At 38.2% G+C, this 18,222-nt stretch overlaps 1 protein-coding gene across 8 annotated transcripts; it reads left to right on the forward strand.

Annotated features, from left to right (window-relative positions):
- Window positions 1-1,694: 1,694 nt before the first annotated feature.
- On the forward strand, window positions 1,695-18,191 carry LOC129578040 (mucin-2). 8 transcript variants are annotated; one of them, XR_008689069.1, is made up of 19 exons: window positions 1,695-2,190; window positions 5,872-6,014; window positions 6,105-6,281; window positions 6,399-6,531; window positions 6,626-6,816; window positions 6,963-7,155; window positions 7,653-7,769; window positions 7,924-8,492; window positions 8,644-8,817; window positions 8,959-9,149; window positions 9,290-9,566; window positions 9,678-10,256; window positions 10,409-11,323; window positions 11,487-13,564; window positions 13,699-13,797; window positions 13,864-14,011; window positions 14,116-15,416; window positions 15,559-17,167; window positions 17,237-18,191. XR_008689069.1 is itself a non-coding variant. In XM_055466088.1 (18 exons), exons 1-18 carry the CDS (start codon window positions 2,160-2,162, stop codon window positions 16,376-16,378), a joined length of 8,139 nt encoding a protein of 2,712 aa, XP_055322063.1. In that variant the 5' UTR covers window positions 1,737-2,159; the 3' UTR covers window positions 16,379-18,191. The 8 variants fall into 8 exon arrangements, 1 of the variants encoding a protein (XP_055322063.1); XR_008689068.1 differs by having other exon boundaries at window positions 1,707-2,190; window positions 7,650-7,769; XR_008689067.1 differs by having other exon boundaries at window positions 1,737-2,190; window positions 7,650-7,769; window positions 17,220-18,191.
- Window positions 18,192-18,222: the final 31 nt, after the last annotated feature.

Genomic DNA, 18,222 nt, shown 5'->3' on the forward strand with positions numbered 1-18,222 from the left:
TTTTGTTTTGTCATTTTTGTGATAAAAAAAACTAGAATATGGGCATGCAAGAAGCAAATTCGCCTCATATTCACACAGACCATTCGATTTGATTCGATTCGATTCGATTCGAATGGGTCTTTCTCGTGTGCTTTTCACCTTATTTTCGCGCTGGCCGTGCTCGTCGTTTTCTGCCTCAATCTTTTCTGTTCTTCTATAATTTGGTTTTTTTTTATTTCGATTTGATTGCCTGAGTTTTCTTTTCAATATTCCTCCGTTTTTGATTGAGACAGGCTCGTATGCGACCCAAACTAATACAAATCAAGAGAAGAATAAAAAATCAGAATAAAAGGAGTTCGATGTGATGCCCGTCGCGTTATTTCGCCTTCTATCTCTCTCGCTCTCTATCTCTCTTGCGCTTCGCAGCAACGGTGGCCGGCAAATCCAACTGAATACGCGCGAATGAACCCACAGAAAATGTATCCAATGTTTGCAACAGTTTTATAATAAGCGATTTATTTTGAAATGTGACTACGCGTACGGCGGCGACGGCAAATTATAAAAAAAAATTGATTGCACAGAGGTTATCGCTTGAAATGTATTCGAGAAAAATTGACAGAACAGAGAGAATGTCTTTGGCGAGCCGTTGGTTGCGGGCAGTGTAGCAAGATCTCTGTACATGGTATGTGTATCAGTTGCCAGGCGATTCCTTTATTTTGTTCCATTGCTGTCTATGGTTTTGTTTGTGTCGTGTAGTTCGTTGTGGTTCTCTCTCTCTCTTGCGATCGCTTTCTCAGGCGTTCTGCATAGCAGCATACAAACGTCGTTCGTTTCATTGGAAGTCAGGGAAAATCGGCTTTTCTGGACTGGCGAACGATGTGCGCGCGCGATTTCCTTTTATTCAATGATTGTTTTGTTTTGATTCGACTATTTTCAGCGTTCAAAATTGTTGTGCACTTCTGTGTTTCGGTTTTTGAGAAAGCATGCATGTGTGCAGTATGAGACTTTTTGCACACTCTTTTTTTTCGATGAATCGACTCGCTCGACTTGCCGACTAACGACAATTCTGAAAAATGTAATTCGTGCTTCTTGTTCTTTGGATACGGTTTGCTCTTATTGTTGTTTGTGTGCTGCTCTTCATTGTCCCAATCGATGCATGTCGGTGGCTTCGGTTCCCTTTTTTTTTGGTTTAATTTCAGTCTCTTCGAATCGTGGCAAGGAGTGTATCCTTAGATAGACTTGGTCTTTTTTTCGCTTTTTTTTTTAAACTACAATTCAAATTTAACAACTGACAATAACGAATACGTTTGAGTGCGGTGTTCGTAACGGAATGACTGATTTGGCACGAAAGATCAAAAGTCAATCTCATTGCATTGTACTTTCATTGCTATTTCCTTTTCATGTCCCTTGAAATTCTATTCAAAAAGGTTTAAGAAAAGAAACAGAAAAAATAAAGGAAATAAATACAAGAGCGTACACCACGAAAAAAAACGTTGTAAATGCAACGAAAGCGAATCAATCAAATATCCACTGGTACGAACAGAACAGACCATACAAACTTCTATACACAAGTCGAAAAAATAGAAGAAGAAAAAGTATATCAGAAAACATATTCCACAATATTTACTTAAAATCACGGTATTCGGTGGCCGCGCTACATCCATTCGCATCGGGCAATCCACTTTTTGCTACACACAGTTGCGACAACGGACGATAATGAAAAAAATGACAGCTTTGCTTTCTTAGTCTGCCACAACATCAAGAGCAGTAGAAATTTCTATTTTTCGTAAATAGTTTGATTTTTTATTTTGGTTTGGAAAACCGCTCTAGTTTTCAATTGGTGAATTGTAACATGCAGAACATGAGTGAATTAAAGAGCTAAAACGATTGAATTCAGTTGTTGCTTCTTATTTAAATCCCAAACCAGACAAAATGTGCTTTTAGTAAAGAAAAAAAAAGAATTCATCGTAATGAATAAACACACGCAGTGAGAGATAGAGAGTGACAGAGAGAAAGAGAGAGAGAGAGAGAGAGAGAGAAATAAAATAAGAAAAATCCAAGAAATGAGATTGATCACATCAAAGAAGTGCTGCCTGTAAATTTTGTGATTTGCGTTTGCAAAAATCAGCAATCTCAAATCATTGAAATTTCGGCGGTGAACAATTCACATATAGACGCCAATGAACCGAAGACTTTCTTTGGATAAACAAGGTGATTTTGTCTGCCACCAACCAGCCAACATTTTTATTTTCCCTATGTTTTTGCGTTTGTAGTTGCTTAGAAATGCAAAGGAAGAAAAGTTAAAGAGAAGATTCGCTGGTCCAGTTCGTTTTTTTTAAACAGTCACATCTTGCCAAACACCGTATCTATATTGTATTGTATTTATGTGTTGAATTCTGACAATGCCATCAGTCTGTTTGATGCACGCTTCGGTATTATTAGTTATTATTTTTTGTGTGTGACGCGATTAAAAGGAAAAAAGTATTCCAAATAAAAATGTTCATCATGTGTGCATGATGCGGTCTCAATAGAACGCGAAACAGAGCGAGGGAGAGAGAGAGAGAGAAAAAGTGAAAAAATTGAATGAAATCAAAATGGTTTTATAAAATCAATCGGTGCTAGTTTTTTTTTTTATTTCTCATGAACATGTGTGTGAGTGTACTACTTTCTCACATGTACGCAGTTTTGCCTGACAAAAAAAATAGACTTTATCGGCCTATCGACCGAAAATTGCGCTCAAATTTGTGAACAAAAGAATGCGACACAATGCAAAAGTGCATCAGAAATAGTGTGTGGATGTACATCATTGGTTCAGTTTTTTTTTACCTGTTTCCCATACAACACATCTCGCATTTATCCAATCCCGAGGCGCGATTATGGGATGTTTTCTGCGCTGTTTTTTGTTGTTGTTGTCAACATTGGGTCGGCTGTACGTGATGATACATATAGATATGTGTATGTGTATGTGTAATGGTGATTCGAGTCATGGCAAACACACCAAATTCTATGGAGCTACATGTCCCATCAAAAAAGTTTAGAATATGCGTACGCCGTGCATGCACATTGTTATTATTACATTTTTTGTGGTTGCTCCTACTGCCAAATGGTGCTGCTGCTGCTGCTGCTTACTACCACTACTGCTGCTGCTGCTACTGCTCTTCAATTACACACCTCATTCAATCGAAATGTAATAGTGTTAGTGTTTACGATCTCAACCAATTTCCCATACGTGTGGATGTGTGCGTGTTTGCTTGTCCTTTGCCATCATTCTACGCAAAAATTGTGCACCATTCTCAACAAAAACATCGAAATTAAATGAAAGATTTCGATTTTTTTCACTGCAATTCATGGCGTTATGAAAAAAAGTGATTTTCTGTGAACAATTTCAATGGGAGTGACGAAATCCATTCAATATGTCTGGGCTACTGTTGTGTTCATCAGAAAGATGCAACCTTTGATTGTTATCGCCATCTTGCACACAATAGACAAACTAATACGTAGCAGCGTTTAGATGCCAATGAAATGAAGAGAAGGAGAAAATACACATCAAAGATTCATTATTTATCGACTGTTTATTCGGTTATGTGGAACTTCAAAAGATCAATGGCAATGTGTAGAATGTGTAAAATGTGTCAGGCGAAAGAGAAACAAAAAAAATTCAATGAAAATTTCATTTGAGAACAAACGATATTAAAATGCAATCAAGATTTCATTTGGGGCAAGGACATGCAATGCAAACAGGATATCAACGGAGAAAAAAAAATCCCAAATCAAATTGAATCGTTTTAATATCAATGCAGTTTAAATAATAAATTCGGAAACTTATCAATTGAATGAACGGATGTTCTGTATCAAATCCAACTAAATCGAAGGAGCTATTATGTGTGGGTACTGCACGCACACGTCGTTAAAGTGTGAAATAAATGCGATCAAAACATGTGGAAGAACCATTTCTATATGCATACATAAAAAATGCATAATCAAAATCACGATGAAACAGATTGTAGAGCTAGACATAATTGCGCTTATGCCAAGTATGTCGCGCGCGTGTATTTGCGCGAAACGGAAAACACTTTGTGTAAGAGAGAGCGAGAGCGATCGAGTGCAATTTTCGCGTTTTTCCTCAAACGATGTACGCTTTAAGTACGGAAATCAAAATTTGTAATCACATTAAGTACGCATATCGGGTTACCTTATGTAGATAATGTTTCGTCATTGATAAACTTTGCTTCCAATTAGCTTCAGCGAGTTCATACACACAGCAAGCGTTTCTACCTCCAATACCATTATTATTATTGTTATTTTTCATTTTTCCTCTTCTATGGCCTGCTGATGTTGTTGTTGTTGCTGCTATTTCTTCGATATTATTTCTCTCCGCTCATGGAGAGCCATAAAGACAAATGGAAAGAGGAGAAAGCTCTCTCGGCCACGGAGATAAAGAGAGAGAGAGAGAATGCTGTGTTTGTGTTAGCATTAAATCACATATATCCGAGAACAGAGTGAGCGAGAGCATACACAAACGCGCATTCACACATCAAAACACGAACACATTGATATCCACACAAAAACGTAGCCTAATAAATAAATGCGCAAACACCAAGAGAACAACAAATACAAAACGTGTTCATGTATCATGGCTGTCGCCATTGTATAATTATTGTTCACAGTAATACATTTTCCCTAATATCAAATAGTAAAACACACACGCACGACGACAGCAACAGCAGCAGCAGCAGTACCAAGCAGCAAGCAGCAAGCAGCAGCAGCAGCCAAGGTACAAACGAACACATGAACCTATGCACGCATTCTCAGAGCATCGAAAACAATACCCACCACACTCATATATTCCATCGTATACGGATGCATATTTATGATATATACACACACACGCAGTCCGAGAAAAAAGTGAAGAAAAAAGAGTCGCAGTCGCAAAACATAAATGTCGATTTCTTGAATAAAATGTGTGTGTTCGTTCGACAGAGAGGAAAAAAAATAATATTAGAAGAAGAAAAAAAAACTGAACTGTGTGACTGATTTCGAATAAACGAAAAAACAGGAAATTTATTTATTTTTGTGTGTGCGTGTACTGTGATTTCCTTTTTGTTTATCACGACATTCTGTTTTCATCAAATTCAGCACCAAGATTTCAAAGAAGATGTGAAAATATTGAAGTTTTTTTTTGTTGTGTATTCTGTGTGAACGCTAACAACAACTAGATTAATTTTTTTACCTCACAAACATACCATCCGATCCATGCAATTGTGCATGGCATGTGATACAAATTAAACGGGCATCAGTTTTAGTTTTTTTTTTAATTGCATATACCAAGTATCCGAAAATATAAAACGCATAAATATTTCTCGCGGTTAAAAGCGATTCAGTGAAACACCGTTCAACGAAATAAATCAATTGTGAGTGAAGGAAAATTGTACGGCAACGATTTGTGTGTATGAATGAGTATGTAAAATAAGAATCTGTGTAGAAATGTTTTTCTCTTGGCTTTCTATCCCTTTCCGTTCGATTGAAATGTGAAGAAAACAATTCAAAATATGCGATAAACGATATGATTCTCGTTTCTTTTTCGCGGGCCAACTTATTTTTTTTTTCTTTCATCAATGTTTACACGGAGCAGTCGAAAATTAATTATTCAAAACATTCAACAATTCAATGAATATTCATATTCAGTGGATAAACAAAAACAAATCAGTCCGATGGTCGATGAACGAGACAGTTACTGATATCAACACTGGATAAACAATCAAATCTTTTGCTTTGCATTTATTCTACTTCGCTTGTGTGCCATAATAAAAGAATTCTCATTTTTCTCAATCAACTTGTACATTGACGAATTTCTGTTTTGACGAATGTTTTTTGTTGGTTTGTGTATTTAAGGAATATTATCCCCGACGGGATCATTTTTAACGCCAAGTCCATCACCTTCAATACCAGCTAGCCCAAGACTACAACCATCACCATCACAATCACCGTTTCAGTCAGATGTGATTGTTATAGGAAATAACTCGAACCAAGACAGCGTAAGTGGAAATAGTGAATAATAAATAAAAAAAATTGGAATGAAATTTAAAACTAATTGGAAATGTATTGTTGTGTAATGTTTTTTTTAGGTATCTGCGCCAATCAGGCGACAATCTTTTAATCAAATCAGTAGCCCGAACACTAGCGCTGTGGTTTTCAGGCCGAGTCCTACTCAATCACCGGCTGCTGCCACAACTGTTGTTGGCGTAGTCGGTAATGAATTCAATACAACTTTAGTTGGATCCAACAATATTTCATTGAATAAGGTAAGGTTTTGCCTCTCCCCCTCTGTGTGTATGCCAAAATAGTGTTTCAAGTGATGAAAAAAGTTAGTGTTTAGTGCGAGAGAAATGATTTGATATTTTTTTATCCTAATTTTGCAGAAGGGTAAGCGAACCGCTGTTAATCAGCATGGAAGTGGATCTGTTAATACAGGCAACTCCAAAGCTTCCTCGTCGACGTCGTCGGCGAAAAAAGCAGGACAAACAGCAGCCACCAATATAATAACCAGTACAGGTAACATTCATTTGGTTGCATCCAGTGGATGCCATCCACGCTACATTTTCGACCTCTTACTCAAGCGTCTTCTTACCATTTTTTTTCTCTCCAGATTTATTTGCTAAAAATATTCGAACGCCGCCACCAATGCAATCGGTTACATATTCAAATAGCTCAACTCCGATATCCTATCAACCGGTTCTAGGTGGTGCGGTCATTCAGCAACAAGCAAATCAGGTGCAAATTCCTAATGCTGCAACAGCAGTAAAGCAAAATAAATTACCACCACAAATATTACCCAAGGTACGTCGACGTCCGATTTTTGATCGTAGAGTCTCAAAATAAGACTGACCACATTTACATACTTTTTATCGACTGCGAATTGTCGACACTGATTCCTTTTTATTTAATTTTTTATTGTTTTGTCATTTTGATTTGTTTATCCACAGCCGAACATTTCAAACAGCAGTTCTGTGATCACGCAACCTAAAAACACGATTTCAATGTCGACCGCTCAATGTGAACCTAATCTAACGCAACATCAACAACATCAACCCACTCAGCCACAGTTGAACACACAACAAATGCAATCCAATACACAAACGCCGACACCACAGCCAAACGCACCATTGATCACCACAGGTAACATTCACTCAATCTACTACTCTTTTGTCCGTTTTTTTTTTTGGTTTTTGTTGTTCATTCACTTTGTTACATATCTGATGTTGTTGTTCAAAAATAATTACGATAACTATTGATTTATATACATAAAATTCTTTTGAAAATCAATAAAACCAAATATCCAAATATAACCGAAAAGAAAATCGTTGAATATGCTCAGTAAAACGTAGGAGAAATGTGTGCGAGAAAACATGCATGAAATTTGCTCCAATTAAAATTTCACTTAATTGCATTAAATGGTCTAGTACAACAGAAGGCATTGGTGCGTCTAGTCGAGGCGTTGCTTTTTAAATATCAAGAGAGCGTTGTCAAATCTTTGACCAATTTCCCGAATCATACGGTTGATTAAATATTTTGTTTTCTTCTTTTCGGCTTAACATTAAGAAAACGAAATATGTTACGCGCCAAATAAAAGCAATTTTATTTTAAAACGAACGGTATTTTTTTCGTTTCAGCAGCACAACATCCAGGTCCGCAAGCATCACCTATAATTTTACCGAATTTGAACCAATTGCTGTTGAATCAAATGCTTCAGCAAAATGCCCCAGTGATCCTACAACAGAATGCTCCTCAGGGTATGTCCAATCACTATTTTAGAGAAACAAAAACTATGCCAACAATCATCGATTTGTCATTTTATTACAATATTTCATGCAGAATTCCTCTGGCTACAATATTCATTCATTGATTAATTTGTTTTCGTTTAATTTTCAATTGAAAATTTTCCAGGTGTTCAATTAATTTTAAGGCCGCCAACTCCGCAAATTGCTGTAATTCATAATTCTCGGCCGCAGATTCAGACGCCGCAACAACCACAACAATTGCTTCGGATTGTCAATGCAAATGGGCAAATGCAATTAGCAACTGCGACACCAACATTTATCGTTTCGTCACAGTCCAATTTAATTCAGCAAAATTTGCAAGGGATTAAAGCTCAAACGACCAATCCATTGAATCAATTGCAAGGCCTTACATCGCAAGCGCCACAACAGATAGCCGCCATCAGTGGTGGTCAAATCATTGGCCGGAGCATGGCACAGATCCAATTGAACGGGAATCTTGCACAAATTCAAATGCCAAATGGCTTGAACGGCCAATTTATATCGCAAATACCGGCACAGTTTCAACAAAATGTCACAGGTTTCAATCAATTCAATCAACTAGGTAATACAAATTTTCAACAATTGGCTACCACGGCCACCGGTACATACATCCAATCACCGCCGCCGCAACAATCATCTGATATGGTTGTAACGGGACCGAATATTCAATTCACCACCCAACAAACATCACAGAATGTAAGTCTATTTGCATCAACCTTATTTCATCCATAATTTTAACCCCAAATCGATCCACACACACTTACACACAAAAAACTTCAATGTAATTTTCACATCGCCAATTAATAACTATAATAAAATGCTTTCAATGAATTCCATGCAATTTAAGGTGTCTGTTGCTCAACCAATACCTTCATCGCAAATCATCGCTGTGCCCCCACAACAAACCCAATTAATACCGACAACAATTCCCACACCAGAACCAATTCGAAATCCAACACCCATTCTACCTACTAATGCCGTTATTGTTCCCGATTCACCGAAAAATCAAATCTTTTCACAGGTAAATTTTTATCGATCCGCAATTTTTCAACCAACATAACACTGAATCGAAAAATCAGAACGAAAACAAAAATGGAGAAAGAAAAAATGAATAAGATATAATAAATAATTGATTCCCTTTTTATTCGTTTCAAATAAACAGCAACAGACTACAAGTGAGCTATCAACCCAAGACGTAGCGCCCACAACAAAAAAGCCTGCCAAAAAACCGAAAAAACCCAAACCGAAAAAGGATTCAACAAATCAACAGCCAACAGCACCACTGATACAAACATCACATTCAGTTGCCGTTACATCACAAACACAAAGCCATGCCAAAATTGTACAGTCGAGGTAAATATTTGAACAGCTTTCGATATTTTAAATTTTTACGCATTCGATCAGCAGCCAGTCACCAATGATAATTGCGATTTAACAAAAATTTATAACAATTTTTATTTCGTGTGCTCGTTCGATTCACTTGTCGCCTTTAGTAATCTGCCCGTTGTGAGTCAAGCACCAGTCACAACACAGTCAAGTCAAGCATCACAGTTACCATCGCTAACAACAAGCACTGGAAAATTGGATTTGGCCAATGTTATGAAATTGTGCGGAATCATGGATGATGATGATTTTATGGATACGGACGAAACGCCGCCACCACCAAGTTCCACACCGTATGACATGCCGACAAGCCTAAGCACTACAACACCAAGTGATATAATGGTCACCATACCATACGTACAAAATTCCGATATGTCGCACAATCGAGTGAGTAATGGAGACAATCTTTAAAAAAAACAATCGATACATCCAAATTGCCGAAGTTTGAACAGTTTTTCATTGATTTTCCTCTTTTTCTCCATGTTAACATGAATATAGGCTTTTTCATTTACAATACCATCGGTAGAAGGTGGCAACACGTCGATGACATCGTTTCAGGATGCTTCTGTTAAGTCGACAATGTCGCGGCCAAACGGTGATACAATCATTAGTGCGACAACAATCGGCACCGATGCAAAAATGCCAACCGATCGCCAGTACATGATAAAAATTGACAATAACGACGGCACACCACCGTTTCCACTTTCGATAACATTGCCACACAATCTGGGCCCAACGGATAGCGCTGAAAGCAATAAAATTGTTTCAATGCAACCAGTAACAACATCACAAAGCAATCAAACGCTGCCATTGACCAATTCAATACCAACGCCAACGCTACAAAGCCAAATAAATAAAATTCAAAATCAATTGATTGGCGTGCAGAACAGTTTAGCGCCAACGAATATGTCGAGTACAATGAGTACAATGACTGCTGCCAGCACTACGGCTATTTCAACGACAACGCTAACAACAAGTTCCGCCCAAAAAACAACCAAAAAGAAGCAAACCAACAAACGAAACAATAAAAAAGTTATGGAAACTATTAATGTGCCAAGTCAAATTGGAAACATCCAGGTACGTTGCCTATACTGGAAGAAAAATTTCTCTATTCCTCCCCTCTCCACCCCTTCCTCTTTATGACTTTCTCGTCGCCTTTGACTTATGTGTTGTAATTTATTTGAATCGTTTGCTTTTTTAATTTTTTGCGTTCTTTCTCTCTCGATCAGATATCGCAAGTGGACCGAAACAAATGTACACCGAATCAAAGTGGAAAGGCGATTGAAAATCAAATTCAAATTACACCAATTGTGGACTCAAGTAGATCAGTGACACCGAACACCTCGCAACTATCGAACAATGTGATTGGCATCACATCGTCGCAAACGCAACAGGTCACATCATCCATCAATAGTTTGGGCAACAATCAGGGAATCACAATGAATTTAAATCAGCAGATACTCAACATTCCGAACAATGTGCAGATAATCGCATCGTCTTCTAGCAATAATTTAAGTACTCATGGCAATATCATAACAAATTCGATTTCATCGAATCCGGGATCCAACAGCGGCGGTGTTATTATCAATACATCCCAATCGTATCCGCATATCGGCTTACAACGACCAACCATTCAATCGTCCAGCGTGCAAACCATTACCAGTTCGGGTGCACTGATCAATACAAGTGCTCAATTGTCACAGGCGAACAATGCACCGCGTCAAATCCATATGACAATGCAACCAACACCGAGCATCCAGATGCAAATGTTACCAACCAATCCAATTCAAGCCGAACCACCGCCACCACAACCACCATCACAGATGACCACATTGCCACAGTTAACGGGTAGTTTGACACTATCCTTTTCCGAAGACGGTCGACTGCTTTTGAAGCACAATGCGAACGCTCCACAAGATTCACAATCCCAAATGATCTTGCAAGCCATTCTGAGCGGTGCTCTGTGCAATGTAACGCTCATCAATGAAACCACTGCGACCACACCCCAGCCAAATATTCAACAGACCAATATTATTGACAGCAATAAACCATCAATAATCCTCAAATCAAACGAAGCTGTGCCAAAGCCGATCATTTCAACCAGCAACACGATGGTCACATATGCCAACGACCGACCGCCTATGGTGAGTTATACCATATAATTTTTGTTTACATTCAATGTTTCGAAAGGTTTTTCCAATGACTGGAATTGGGAAGCGTTTTTTTTTCTGCCGATGAATGAAAATGAAAGGGAATTTCTCAATGAATTTATGTGATCTATTTGCTTTATTTCGTGTTTCTTTCCAGATGACATCACAACTACCCACACAGAAACCGCCGAATTTTCCGAATATGATACAAAACATTCAACAGCAACAACAGCCACAACCGGCACAAATCCAATCAATACCGCAACAGCAACAAACATCACAGAATATCACGGCCAATGTAATGGGCAATGTGCTTACCAACAGTTTTCATCAAACACCACCACCCCAACAGCAGCAGCAGCAGCAGCAGCAACAACAACAACAACAACAACAACAACAACAACAACAACAACAACAACAACAACAACAACAACAACAACAACAACAACAACATCAACAACAACAACAACAACAACAACAACAACAGCAGCAGCAACAGCAGACAACGAATCCAGGTGTGATGCCAACGACCACAATTGAATTGCCGAAAATAGCACCAAATCAACAATTATTTTCATTGAATACGATAACAAATCAAATTACACAACTTTCACCCGGTCTCACAACGGCCGCTCTCGGTCCAATGGAACGGCTACTCATTGTACCAGCCGGTGTGAACAAACAACAGCTGGCCAAATGCTTAATACAGGGTCAAATTCATTTTGATAACATTGGACAGGCGACACAAGCATCAAACGAAGCCAAACCAATCATTCAGCAGCAGCAGCAGCAACAACAATCAATGCAGCAAACTACCATTCAGCCCAATCAAAATCAAGCGCCACCGCCCCAAATTCAGACACAAAATCATCTTCAGCAACAGCAACAAAGGCAAAATTTACAAAATTTAAAAGCGTTGGCACCAACAATGGCTGCCGTACAACCGAATGTTGTTACCGCAAAACCCGAACCAAAACCCAAAAAATCACGTTCGAAAAAGCCAAAAGCCGAAACAAATAAGAATTTAGCCAAACCAGATGTAGTTGGAAAAATGGATGAAAATTCAAAGAAAGAGAACGAAGTGTCCAAGAATAATATAATAATATCCACAAATGTTCCGGCCGATGGGAATGTCACGCTAAAATTACCAAATGAAATGCAAACCAAATCAATAAATGTATCGAAAATGGTGAATGCCGCCGGTGGTCAAGCGAATAACAACAACCACATACATCCAATGATGCAAACTTCAAACAACGAACTGATACTCAGTACCGCTTCGAATGCACCGCGTATCATACCACAGCCAAATATAATGTCAACGCAACCAATCATATCGCAGCAACCGCATCAAGTAAATGCTACAAAAATTGGCCATGCAACCGCACAAAGTATACAGCAAAAGAGTTTAACGATCACCGTTAATACATCACAATCGAATTTACCGCCGTTGATCAGTGTGAGTCAGCCACAGATGATGGTCTCGCCGACGCACGTGCCTCGAGTACAAACCATTCAACTAACGCCACAAAAGCAACAATCTCTCAAAACGGTGCAAATGCAAATACAAACTTTGTCTAGTCGTTTGCAAAATAAAAGCCTGTTGGCATCCATTCGACCGGATATGAGCCCATCGAATCCGCTATACAATAAACCATTGCCGGTGCTAACCAACCTCAATTCGATGAACGACATGGACATTTATCAGGCATTGCAACGTTTATTCATTGAACAACAGAAAATATTGGCAACGGGCAAAGTTATATCAACACTACCGGCCGGTCCGAATTTTTCGGCAAATGTTCCAATTTCGACGGCACCAATTATTACCGCAAATCAAGCGACGGTGTCACCGGTGAAAAAGGTCATCGTCGAAAATAAGCCAAACAATGTAATTGTATCGACCGCGCCGCCATTGCCAATTAACAGTAAAATGAAATCGAATTATGCAGCGAGACCGGTACAAAGTATGCAGCCCGTATGCATCGTTTCGCCGCAACAACAACAGAAACCGCCCGCACCAATGGCAAAATGCGAAGTGACTTCAACAGCTGCCACATCAATGCCGATTGTCAGTCCAGTCGTATCGATCGCCAAAGAAGGAACAAAACCAATCTGTTCGCCAAAGCCAGCCGAACCCATTCAAAAAGTACAAACATCGACAGCATCGTGCCAGCCACCGGAACCAATACCCACACAATCAATTCAACCGACACTCGTATCCCGAACTAGTTTGTGAGTTTGTGTTCATTAATATCTCAAAACGTTTCATTATTATGAAATTTGCAACAATTTCGAATTGCATGTCACGGTTGTGATTTTGATTTGATAAATTTAAGCTCTAATACGTTTCGTTTGCTTCAATATAGGTTTGAGAATCAGTTGGCCATTGATCAAGATAGTTGCATTCACCCGGATTACAAGAGCCCGTTTCGAAGCAAAGAAGATGCCGTCAAACGACTGATCAGGTAAAATTCGAATGATTAATTCAAATGTGGGGTGATATCAATGGAAATATGTTTCGTCTCGTTTAGATATCACTGCATATACTCTGAGAATGATCCAGATAATGAGCATCAATCGGAAGACGAGGATCGCTTCGTCAATGCCGCATATGATTTGAGAGAAAGATACAATCTGATGATGAACAAGTATCAGATGCTCCTCATGAAGGAATCAATGGTAAGTTATTTCACATTTAAATGTAATTTAAGAAGAATTTCCTCTTTAGTTTTCTTGTTCATTTGTTATTGTTTTTTGTTTTTGTTTTTCTATCTTATTTGTAGCGCACTGTTCGAACATCCGAACTGATGATGTTAGATCGAATCCTTGTGTCGGATATTCAAGAAGAAATTTCACATATTCAATCTGAATTGAAAAGTCTAAATGAAGAAATGTTCGAGCCGCAAGTTAATAAGTCTCCGGATGCAACATATGGATCCGACAAAGTCAATACCAATGTGTTTACAGTCCAGCGGGATCATGTAAAATCGAGTTGTGGCACCAAAGATAATGATGATGTTGAATGTGATGAGAAGCCATCGATCGATGTGATTAAGAAAAATTCGGAGAAAATCCACGATTCATTCGTTCTGAATAACGCGAATCAAGCGGTCAAGAATGAAATGAAGAACGAACAGGATATGATTCCAACCACTGTGACCGAGTTCAATGCAGCGAATGTGGGTCGACAGACTTCATACAAAAGTAGTATTCATCAACAGCACCATCATCACAACAACAGCATCAATATGAATGCGGGTAATATGACATCGACAAACATTCCGGAAATGGACATTAAACCATCATTTCCGCCGGTGTCCAATAAGGAGAATTCTCTTTCTCAGCTCGATATGAACTTTAGCTACGATTCAAGCCTACTTGGTCCACAGAAACGTAACCAGAGCACATTTGATGTGAAGAAAGAACTTGACAATTTGGATATCGAATCGGAAATCATGCCGAGCTACATCATCAAAAAGTGTGATCAACCGAACCGCGAAATCGTTCATAGCCCATTGAGCTCATCTGATTTCGATTATTTGTGCAGTCCCAGCGACAGCAATACAAATCATGCGACCAGCAATCGTCGAAAAGATGAATTGATCTCCTGTGATAAAGAACACGAGTACGACGAATGGCTTTGCATTCAAAAGGAACTGAATCTAATTTCGGATAAGCGATCGAATGATCACCTAAATATTGATGGTTTCATGGAGTCTACACTACGGAATTTCAGCAATGACGATGAAAGTCCATGTTCCAGTTCAAAACTGAATGTGGACAATCAGTTTTCGGATTTATTCAACCAGCGACCCAACGATGCACACAATCTTGATGATGAAAAGTCCGATATCGACGGTCATTTGCCATTATCGGAACTGTTCAATGATTCAATCGTCAATAATGCGGTGGACAATGTTGATGCAAGCGATAAATCGGTGGAAAATCGTCTCGAGAATATGTTCAATGACAATCCTGACTTTGATAAAACCAACGATTTAGTTGAATCACGGCTGGAGGAACTGTTCCATGGTTCTTCACCACCACATTCATCGGTGAATTCGTCACAAGTTGTGAACAAAATGTAAGTTGAACTCATTTTAGTAGTCAAACAATCTATTTTTAACCCTGTATTTGTAATATGATATGGTTGGAATCTAACGATAAAGTTTAAAAACGAAAAATAAATCATAATGTGATTTTTTTTCTCTCGAACTTCCAAACAGGAATCAATCATTCCATCAGGTGGAAAATCATTCCGAATTCATGATGACGCACCAACAAACAACCGGTTCGAATAAACGGCACTGGCCCAACAATGGTGATGTGCTGCCGCAAATGAATATGAATCAATTGCATCCGGCAAAGCGATCGTGTATGATGAGTTCATTCATGGAGACCACCAATTCCGATGATCATCAATGGATAATGGATTGTCAGCAAGCGACCAGCTATGATTTTCACATCGATGCCGAGGTGAACAAGCGAAATGGCGGTGGCTCATGGAATGGCATTATGAACGGTTTAGCCTGTGATAACGGCATCGAAAATGAGAATGTGGTGATGATGGGCGGCGACATGGATCAAAAGAAACAAACGTGTTTCAATGCGATGTCTGTGAAAACAAATGATCTAATTGAACGTGATCTCCTAGGTTTAAGTGCGCATTCGTCGCCATCAACACTGGACAATGCCAATTCGGTATTGATGCAATTGCAACAGAATCACTTGCACAATGACAACGTTGTCTATCAAACGGGTGCTGATAATGGTGTATCACAGGCAAATGCAGCCAATCCAAATAATATTGCGCCCAGTTTTGATGACGACATGGTGAATCAGCACGTGCAAAATGCAATCGATTCAATTCTCAATTTGCAAAATAGCGAAAATGAATCATTGCATTACTTGGACCCAACGATGGGCTCATTTTTGTCCGACGGCCCATTGACACCGGCCCATATTCATCAGCAGGCATCCACAGCGAACGATTTTCATTTTTCACCGTCTCAAACCACCCATCAAAATTCATCGTTTCTAAGCTGATTGAATAGCGAAGTGGTATTCTAAAATGCATTCAAACTATTGGACACAAACACGAAAACTGCTGATCCGCACATTAAATAGCAATTTCTATGTATATGTATATGTTGTTGGCATTGAAAAGGACAAACAAATTCATTTTTTATTCAAAAGAAAAACTTTTTTTTTGACAAAATGCAATGTTCAGTCTGCAATACGGAAAAAAAATTGTTTTCAACACTTTGGCGCACATACACACACACACACACAAACAGACACGATCTCCTTGTATACAAGCTCGTCGATGATTGTGGTTCAAATGGAGCTTAACAGAAAATGATGAGCGACAACAACACAATTATATGTTTTTGATCATTTGACCATGGAAACGCTTGTATCCAGCTTTTAAAATTATTTAATTTATTTGCATACTTAAAAAAAATTAAAACGAAATCATTTGATGATGAAATTTCCGTGCATTCTTTTATAAATGACACACACACACACACATACATACACAACACTCTCTTAAGCGGCTAATGTCATCGTATTCGTCCTCTGCATCATGTAACATCGTCAAAAGAAGAATTCATTTCTTCTGCCCGTTGTCATTTCAGTGACAATGAAAATTCGATTCGAACACATATCAAACGCAACACTTCTCTATCGAATGCTGGATGGAACGAGTTTTGCTCGAGATTTGATATAGGATTTTGGTTTCGAATATGAGCCCAGATCTATTGCATATAATTTTGAACAATGGACTTTAACATCGACTGTCACAGCAGTCCAACAATATGTTTGCATGAAATGGTATGTCACCACACATTTTTTATTTGAACCATTTACAAAATTGTTAATGAAGACTTTTTATTATTTCAGATCTTGGGAAGGAAAAAAAACATCTCTTGGAGAATCAACCACCGAAGGGATGAAGCTGAACTTCATTTTGATCTTCATTCAAAAACAATTGTTGATTTTATGAACGAGAAAAGAAATTTTGTGTCTAACATGTACTTTAAAATTCGACAACGTGTGTTGTTTTACAGGGTTTAAATTATTTTGTGGTATCCACACACGTTCACAGAGATGTTTTGTTATGACTGTCAATATCTCGTAGCGAAAACAAAAACCGACACGGGAATTATGCATGAGATTCAATGGAGTTTGCGTCATTTGTAAGGGAGCTCACGATGCAAAAACGAAATGTTTGGTTTGGTTGTAATTTTGTTTAGATGAATTTAGTAGAAAAAAAACTAACACATGAGACATAGAGAATTGAAAATGAAATGTAAAAAAGAAAACAAAAATTTTAAAATCGATAAATTGCACAAAAGACTGTACTAAAAAAAAGAAGAAACTAATGACTAGCCTTAGGGTGCTGGAACAAAAGCAAAGCGAAACGTTTTATGTGCGAGCGTTTGTGCGTTTTAATTGTGGCACACAACATGCTGAAATGACCGATACAAGAAAGGAAAAAGAGAGTGACTTACTTGTTGGATAAAAAATTGGTTATTTCTCTGTAGCAAAATTTCATAAATTAAATAACTAAATCAAGCGAACAGGGAGCGAGAAATTGGGCGAGAAAGAAAGACAAAGAAAAAAAATGCTGAACATGAACACACACACACACATGTGTTCAATATTAAAGAAAATTGTTCGATTGCTACCAACTTCGGCATGACCGAAAGAATGAAAAAAAACATAGGTGTGTCTTTATGAAAAATTCTTTAGTTTTATTTATTAATAGCAATTTTTTTTCTTGCGTATCCTTAGCGTGATTTATTGTGAAAAATAAAATATATTTATTTTTAGTTGTACAAATTCGAAGAGTAAACGATGCACGTATTTTTCTTTTCTCTTTTTAC

Source organism: Sitodiplosis mosellana, unplaced genomic scaffold (genome assembly GCF_009176505.1).
Source record: "Sitodiplosis mosellana isolate CC-2019 unplaced genomic scaffold, AAFC_SMos_1.0 Smas_scaffold_6226, whole genome shotgun sequence".
NCBI lineage: Eukaryota > Metazoa > Arthropoda > Insecta > Diptera > Cecidomyiidae > Sitodiplosis > Sitodiplosis mosellana.